The 8826-nt window shown below is 37.9% G+C and overlaps 1 protein-coding gene across 2 annotated transcripts in view; it reads left to right on the forward strand.

Annotated features, from left to right (window-relative positions):
- The window catches only part of frem2a (FRAS1 related extracellular matrix 2a), a 105557-nt gene extending 97058 nt beyond the window's left edge, over nt 1-8499 (forward strand). Inside the window, exons 17-25 of one of the 2 annotated variants that reach the window (XM_073829876.1) lie at nt 1156-1352; nt 2260-2267; nt 3350-3451; nt 4405-4532; nt 4619-4753; nt 5120-5246; nt 5974-6161; nt 7128-7274; nt 7392-8499. In XM_073829876.1, coding sequence (XP_073685977.1) covers nt 1156-1352; nt 2260-2267; nt 3350-3451; nt 4405-4532; nt 4619-4753; nt 5120-5246; nt 5974-6161; nt 7128-7274; nt 7392-7898 — 1539 coding nt within the window. In that variant the 3' untranslated portion in view covers nt 7899-8499. Of the gene's footprint in view, nt 1-1155; nt 1353-2259; nt 2268-3346; nt 3452-3564; nt 3592-4404; nt 4533-4618; nt 4754-5119; nt 5247-5973; nt 6162-7127; nt 7275-7391 lie in introns of both variants that reach the window. The other variant, XM_073829875.1, reaches the window with a different exon arrangement.
- The last annotated feature ends 327 nt before the right edge of the window (nt 8500-8826 follow it).

The raw sequence follows: 8826 nt of genomic DNA on the forward strand, positions 1-8826 counted from the left end.
ATTCTGATCAATATTATAACTTAATCTGATACAGTCAGGCTGGAATTCACATGAATTTTGTCAAAGTAGAAACTACACCGTATTAAATATTACACAGAATGGTGCAAAATTAATAAATTAATTTAAAATAAATTAAAAGATATTATGAAATCTGTATAATACAAAATTAAGAAGCCAAATATGCTAGATTTAAAAGGGCATCTGATTTAAACAGAAAATGAGAATGTTGTGTGGATTTAGCCCATAATTTTCTTTACTGGCTTCATTGTATGTTTTGGTACCAGACATCTGCTATTCTATAGACCATGTATAAGAGTGGGAACTAACATGTTTTAATACAACATCCAAGTTAAACTTGATTAACACATCATGAACACATCTCCATAGGTAGGTTTCCTCTTCAGGACAATTTCTTTGTTTTCATCTATTATTATGCACAGCACTTAGTGACAGCCATAGCTCTCTTCGGGTTTTATTTCTGCCACACTCCTCATTGTTCTCAACAGAAGAGGAGATTGACTTCACCATAACCCGTTGAGCTTTTGTAGTCATTAATTTCATTCCAGAATTTGAGGTCTTGCTTAAATGGCTCCCCCCTCCTAATCTAGCGTCTAAATGTCTGAATGATCTATGTTATTACCAAAATAAGCCTTAAAGTCTGTGATAGCTCCGTAAAACGAGACATGAATTCAAAACACTTCATCTAAAAGAAGACGTGCTCGGATCCTGCTGAGGATATTGAACGGAGCCGGTTGAATATGAAAAGCCTGGATCTTCGTCTCCCTCAGGATGGGAATTTGACAATGTTCGTGGGGATTTTTCTCGTCTTGATTAAACCCCGTCCAGCAGGTGTTCAGACCGGCCTCATTACTGAGGAGCACATTTTTATAGCCTGGTATTTTGATTATAATTGACTATGTAAATTAGCAAATGTTTCATTCAATCAAAACAGATTAGGCTTTGAGAAAGCTAATCTTTGCCTCTGACAAAATGCATCCTGGCTTATTGATGAACTTTACTTTGTCTAACAGCCAGCGCTGATTAATAGCAACCTCTAGTGGAGAATTGGCCTCTTTTTTTAAATCTTAACAAGTTTCTTTTACAGTATTTGTAGCTGTTCATCTTTAATATATCAGTTGAATGTGTTTCTGAAAGGTGCTGAACCTGGTGCAGTCATACGTGACCCTGCGGGTTCCTCTCCACGTCTCATACGTGTTTCATTCCCCTGTGGGAGCAGGAGGCTGGCAACACTTCGACCTGCATTCTGAACTGCGGCTCACCTTTGTGTATGACACTGCCATCTTGTGGAGGGATGGTGTCGGCAGCCCTCCGCAGGCAGAACTGCAAGGCAAGTTGGGAATTTGAGCACAAATGTATTGATCATGTGTTTAAAGGAGACTTCAGGTGCTAAATTCACTTTAACATGGTGTTTGTGTCTCAGCAGTGTGTGGACTCAACCCCCCTACAATGATAAAAATCCATTGACTTCTTTTTTTAATCCACAAAAAAACTAAACAATCTCAATTATCAAGCAGTTCTGATTTTCTGAGCAGTATGACATCATATTGCTCAGGCCCCGCCCACAGCTTCTGACAGACTATACCGTAATACTACGGGGCCTTCGAATGCTTGTATCTGATTGGCTGATGAACGTTCTAATGGTGTGCATTATTTTTAGGGAAACACACGGCGAACGTGCAGTGTCTTGCAAAAATATTCATACCCCTTCATTTTTTTCACATTTTGTTTTGTTGCAGCATTGTTAAACTGCTTTAAATTACTTTTTTTCCACATTAATCAACATCTCATACACCATCATGAAAAAGCACAAAACAGGTTTGTAACAACTTTGCAAATTTATCAGAAATAAAAAACTGAAAAGATCCCGTTGCATAAGTATTCATACCCTTTCCTGGGACACTCGAAATTTAGCTCAGGAGCATTCATATTGCTTCTAGATGTTACTACACTTCTAGTGGAGTTAAACTGTGGCAAATTCATTTGAATGAGTATGATTTAGAAAGGCACACACCTCTCAGAAAAGGTCTAACAGCTGAAGATGCATATCAGAGCAAAAACCAAGTCCTGAGAGCCTGTAGAGCTCAGTGACAGACTTGCGTTAAGGCAATGATCTAGGGAAGAGTTCAGAAAAAAATCTGCTGCACTGAAGGTTCACAGAAGCATTATCCATAATGGAAGACGATTGGAACAACTAGGACTCTAGAAAATGTCTGCCAGCCCCCATCCAAGCTGACAGAGCTTGAGAGGTGAAAAGGTGAGGCAAAGAATGGCAGATAATTGCCAAATGCACAGATGTGCAAAGCTTGTCACATCATACTCAAAAAAACTTGAGGCTGTAAAGGTGCTTCAACTATGTACTGGGTTAAGGGTAGGAATACTTATGCAGTGTACTTATTTCAGTGTTTTATTTTTAATACATTTGTAAAATTTGCAAATCTGGTTTTGCTTTGTCATTATTATGGTGTATGGAGTGTAAATTGATGTGGGGAAAAAACTAATTTAAAGCAGTTTAACATAATGCTGCAACAAAACAAAATGTGAAAAAAAAATGAAGGGGTAGAAATAATTCTGCAAGGCACTGTAGTTCCAGGCAGCACTTGACCGCATTACATGTCTATATCACTTCGCCACACGTCGGGTATGCATTATTTCTGTAGAATTCAACGGACCGAAGTCAATTATTCCGCTTGCGCAGCTCATCCAATGCCTTTGTTGCTAATTCCAAAATGTCATTTTAGCCCGTTGTCAGTTATTCCTTACATATTTCTGCCCTCAGCCAGTTTTACGTTGTCCGCCATTTTCTCAGCTGAAACGACAATATCTTGTAAACAAGTTTTGTAGTTGGATGTAAAAGTAAACATAAGTGTCTTATTTTTCTCTCGACATTAGAGGCACTGAGGACGCAGTCGATTACTATTGTTTTTGATGGAAACACGTGGAAGTGAGTGTTGGGGTTAGCAGTAGCTCATTATCATTTAAAGAGACATGCACTGAAACGGGTCACTGTGAACATAGCTGTTTTTGACCAGGTAAAAAGGGTGTTTTACATGACCATTGAGGAATTTTAGCCAAAGCATGTTGCAGGCATTTCATGAAGACCTTAATGAATCATACCAGCTTGTGGAAAACTGGCATCCAATGTTGATAGTGATGGGGAGCACATCTCTACCTAATTCCCATATTCTTGGGATGCAGATATCACATGTGGACATTAGAAGATTACAGAATTAGTTGAGGATGTGGAAATTGGAAGTTTAAGGGGAACGTCATACATTATTAATACTGAAGTGAAATGATAATGACATTGGACATATTTTCTCTGCAGGAGCTTTATATCCAACCAGCATGAGGATTAATGAGCAGGGAAAGCTTGTGGTGAACTTCCGCACAGAAGCTCGCTTTAGGGGCTTGTTTGTAGCGACACATCATTGTGAGTTTTGGCACCTTAATTATGTTCATTCTTATTAATTAAATTTGTATTAATTACATTAATATGAATAAATAAATCAATGTTTTTTCAACCTTTTGTCTTCTTTCCAACAGCAAATTTGAGGGGGCAGAAGACTGCAGGTAAAATCAAAATATGTCTCTCTTTTTAAACGGTATACAGTTGAGGTCAAAGGTTTACATACACCTTGCAGAATCAGCAAATTTTAATTATTTGACCAATTCACTGATGCTTCAGAAGGAAACAATGCATTAAGCTAGGGGGTGAAAACTTTTTGAATTTGAAGATCAGGGTAAATGTAACTTATTTTGTCTTCTGGGAAACATGTATCTTCTGTAGCTTCTGAAGGGCAATACTAAATGTAAAAAAAAAATCATAGTTAGGCAAAATAAGAAAAATGTACACATCTTTATTCTGTTCAAAAAGTTTTAACCCCCTGGCACTTAATGCATCGTTTTTCCTTCTGAAGCATCAGTGAGCATTTGAACCTTCTGTAATAGTTGCATATAAGTCCCTCAAAATGCAGAAAAAAACAACTTGTGTGACCTGGAGGATTTTCTGAAGAACAGCAGGCAGTTTAACTGTTCAGGACAAACAAGGGACTCATGAATAACTATCACTAAACAAAAAAACATAGCTGTGGATCATTCAGGTAACAACACAGTATTAAGAATCAAGTGTATGTAAACATTTGAATGGGGTAATTTTTCTAAATTCAAAAAAATGTAAACATATATAATGTTAAATATCTTATTCATGTAAGCACTAAATAAAAAAGAATGTGCATTTTGTATGATCCCTCTTATTGTGGTAAAATAATTAACATTTTGCAGGTTCTCCAAGGTGTATGTAAACTTTTGACCTCAACTAGAACTGTGGAACATTTGTAATACATTTAATTAACTTGCTGTCTTGCTATCTTCCTGATTTCCCAGCATCCTCTGTGAAGTCCATAGTATTGAGTGCAGAACACCCAGGCTTGACCTTTAACCTCACTCTGGTCAGGACGGAGCCGACCTACAGCCAGCCTGTCCAGCAATGGATGTTCATATCAGACTTTGCTGTGAGTTTATCACTGTTTCCCCACTTTGTGGTTGTAAGGACAGTAAATAAAAACTTGTATGATGCCTGTGTTTCTATGACCTGCAGGTTCGTGATTATTCAGGTACATACACAGTGAAGCTGATTCCCTGTACAGCAGCACTGAATGTGGAGTACTCCGTTCCTCCAGTCTGCAACCCTAGAGAGCCAGTCACTTTTGATCTTGATATCCGCTTCCAGCAGGTATACTATAAAAATATTCTGTCAATAAAGCAGACATGAAAAAAACAAAAAACGAGAGCTCTCTGACCTTCCATTGACAACAAGGGTCCTGCCACGTTCAAGGTCCAGAAAAGTATGCTGTCTATGGAGGATCAGAAAGCTCTCGGTTTTCATCAAAAATATCTTAATTTGTTTTCTGAAGATGAACGAATGTCTGACCGGTTTGTAACGACATAAGGGTGAATAATTAATGACAGAAGTTTTTTGAGTGAACTATCTCTTTAATCAGTTGCTTGTATATCAAAATGCAAAATGTATTTGTGATATATTTTATCAGTCAAACCAGAAGCTCTTCTAAAGAAGTATTATTGTCTTTTCTTTCTGTAGGTGAGTGACCCTGTGGCAGTGGAGTTCAGTCTGAACACACAGATGTTCCTGTTGTCTAAGAAGGCATTGTGGTTGTCAGATGGATCAATGGGCTTCGGTCAGGAGAGTGATGCGGCTTTCTCTGAGGGTACGCCTACTGAAACACCTCCCTTAATCAGTTCAAAAGGCTATTTCTTTAAGCACTTGAATATAAGCAATCAACTGTATATGATTTCTAAGGTGTTTCTGAAGTGGTTTTATGTGTTGGTAGGTGAAGTCAAAAGTTTATGTACACCTTGCAGAATCTGTTAATTGTTTTACCAAAATAAGAGGGATAGTACAAAATGCATGTTATTTTTCATTTAGTACTGACCTGAGTAAGATATTTCACAGAAAAGATGTTGGGATTTGAAACCCTTTCCAACAATGACTATGATTTTGAGATCTTTTCACACTGAGGACATCTGAGGGACTCATATGCAACTATTACAGAAGGTTCAAACGCTCACTGATGCTCCAGAAGGAAAAGCAGTGAGCGTTTGAGCTTCTGTAATAATTACATATCCCTCAGTCCCTCAGTTGTCCTCATTGTGAAAAGATGGATCTTAAAATCATACAGTCGTTGTTGGAAAGGGTTCAAATTGGTAAAATAATGAACATTTTGCAGATTCTGCAAGGTGTATGTAAACTTTTGACTTCAACTGTAGCAATGCATTTTGACAGGGAGTTTTTGCATGGATAAACATCACTTATAAAAATTGTATGTAAAAATTTAGTTTGAGTGTTTTGTTGTTGTGTAATTTTTAGAACTGCCATTCTTGTGATTTATGTTTCCTGTTCTGTGTTATGCTGACACTGAGCTGGTTCTTTTCAAGGTGACACAATCTATGGACGGGTGATGGTGGACCCTGTGCAGAACTTGGGTGACTCTTTCTACTGTAACATTGAGAAGGTGTATCTGTGCACCGGTGCTGATGGATACGTTCCTAAATACAACCCCGCCAAGTCTGAGTTTGGATGCCTTGCAGATTCTCCATCCCTGCTGTACAGATTCAAAATTATTGTGAGTATGGTAGCAGCGTTGTTATTGTTAACTGAAACTAATTGGTCAAGGAATAGGTAATCCAAAAATGAAAAATCCGTCATAATTTTTCGCCCTCATGTCATTGCAAACCTGTAAGACCTTCATTCATCTTCAAAACACAAATTAAGATATTTTTGATGAAATCCAAGAATTCTGATCTTCCATAGACACATTAAAGCCCCACTTTTCCCTCAATGCTCCCTCTACAGGTTAGAAGCGGAATTGTCCATTACCGCTGTCGTAACTAATTTAGCCTACCGTCGCGTCACATGCACGTTATTTGTTTGAAAGGCTATCCAGGACCGGCTTTGGAAATAACGATGTCCAGTGACAAGGTAGAGTATGTTGTACGACATTATAAAAGTATGAAAACCTTTAGTGAAGCAAGTCGCATTTGTAGTCTCATTTGAACTACAAAACCGCGACTCGACGACCCAAACTTACATAGTGCTGTTATGGCTGATAGAGGGTTGCAAAGTGAATACGAAAGTGCCGTTTCACCCTGTTATGAGTTGATGAACCACTGACATGAGTTCGGAAACATTATTTTAAGGTAAAAAAAGTTACTTAGTGGGGCTTTTAATGACCGACACAGAAGAGAAGAAATAGTTGAATAAAGTTGTTATTTTTGTATTCTTTGCACACACAAAAGTATTCACGTAGTTTCATAACTTTACGGTTGAACCACTGTTGTCACATGGACTATTTTAACAATATCCTTACTACCTTTCTGGGCCTTGAACATGGTAGTTGCGTTGCTGAAAGCTCTCAGATTTCTTCGGAATTTGTGTTCCAATGTTGAATGAAAGTCTTGCGGGTTTGAAACCACTTGAGGGTGAGTAATTAATGACAAAATTTTGGGGTGAACTATCCCTTTAAGACATGTTTTTACATTTTCCGGAACATTTGTCTGAAAAATGTCCCATGACTCCACCTTGCCTCTAGGACAAAGCCCAGCCAGAGACTCAGGCCAAGAGTTTTGGGGACGTGGGTTTCAAGGCCCTGCTGGCTGTAGATGACCCCTCTGCCCTGTCTCTGGTGAAGCAGCCAGGATCTGACGGATTCAAGCTGGATTCTACTCCTCTTTTCCAGGTCTAATCTTTTTGATGGTTTATTAGTCATGGTATGAGTACATACAGTGGCATACTGCTAATCTGTGAGACAAATCTGACACAAAGTCAACATCCTCAATTATCTTCTGGTCTCTAGGTGGCAGTAGGGAGAGAGTGGTTCATTCACACCATCTACACTGTACGTTCAAAAGACAACGCCAAGCGTGGCATTGGCAAGAGGAGTGTAGAGTACCACTCAGTAACATCAGGTGACCTTGTACCAGCGGAGGCCAGAGGACGCTACAGACGATCCAACAGAGACGTCCCGATGCTGGCGGAGGAGATCGGACCTGAGAACAACCGAGGAACGAATATCATGCACATCGCTCTGGACCGCAGCCGTCGACGCTCTGCGTCCGGGGTGGAGCTGTTTGCGGACGGACTGTCTCCACGGGAGCTCAGTGGACGAGGTGCGGAAGAGGACGTGGTGACGGTGACAGGAGCCGTCGTGGGACTGCTTCTCACCGTCCTTGTGGTAATAGTGTTGGCACTGATGGTTCGCTCAAGGCGGACGCCTGCAAAAAAGGCCCCAAGAGTCTCGCCTAGCCTCCAGCCTGTTATAGTTAGAAGTAGCCTTGATAATGGTGACAGCTCAGAGGTCTGAAGGACTAATGGACTACTTGGAGACAACTCTACTGTTCTCCTTTGTCATACATTGGATCAATTTGTTTTGTTTATTTTGTTTTAAACAAGTGCCTCTGACAGGTTTTATCTTACGATCCAGTTCATCACCAGCCCAAAGAATTCATTTTAAGTGATGTTTTATGCTGTAACTTAGAATTTTTGCTTGTCCAGTAATGGATTGTTGAGGTTTACCCAGTGTTCATAGTTCTCAGGGGTACCTACAGTGCCCCACCCAGTTTTTTGGAAGTGGACTAGAAGATGATTAAAAAATAAATAAACAAATAAATAAATAAAGGTAAATACAATGAAGTAGGTAAAATAAACCATAAATTCATTCATCCTTTAATACATTAAATATCAATTATTTTATTCCTTTATGCCGGTAATAGAAACAAAATCTTATTTGGTTCCATTTTAGTTACATTAAATTCCAAAAATGGTGGTTTGGTTAATATAAGAAATAATAATAAAAAGAAATAACAAAAGATTATTATTATTGTTGTTTTCCCCGAACTTTTAATTAGTTTTTTTTTTTTTTGGTTTCCATTTTAGTTCTATTAAATTCCTAAATGAATTTTTTGAATCACACAAAGAAAATAATAAGAATAATAGTAGTAATAGTAATAGTAATGACTTTTTACATTTATACAATTTTAGTTCCATTAAATTTCAAAATGATTTTTTTTAATCACACAAAGAAAATAATAATACGAATAATAGTGGTAATAATAATATAATTAATAATAACAATAAAATTAAAAAAGATCACCCATTAGAAGAAGAAAAAATTAGTGGTTTGGTTCATTTAAGAAATAATAATAATAATAGTAATTTTTTAAACAGACCACCAATAATAATAATTATTATTATTATGATAATAATAATAATAACAATACATTTCAAGAAAG

The sequence above is a fragment of the Garra rufa genome, chromosome 23 (genome assembly GCF_049309525.1).
Source record: "Garra rufa chromosome 23, GarRuf1.0, whole genome shotgun sequence".
Lineage (NCBI taxonomy): Eukaryota > Metazoa > Chordata > Actinopteri > Cypriniformes > Cyprinidae > Garra > Garra rufa.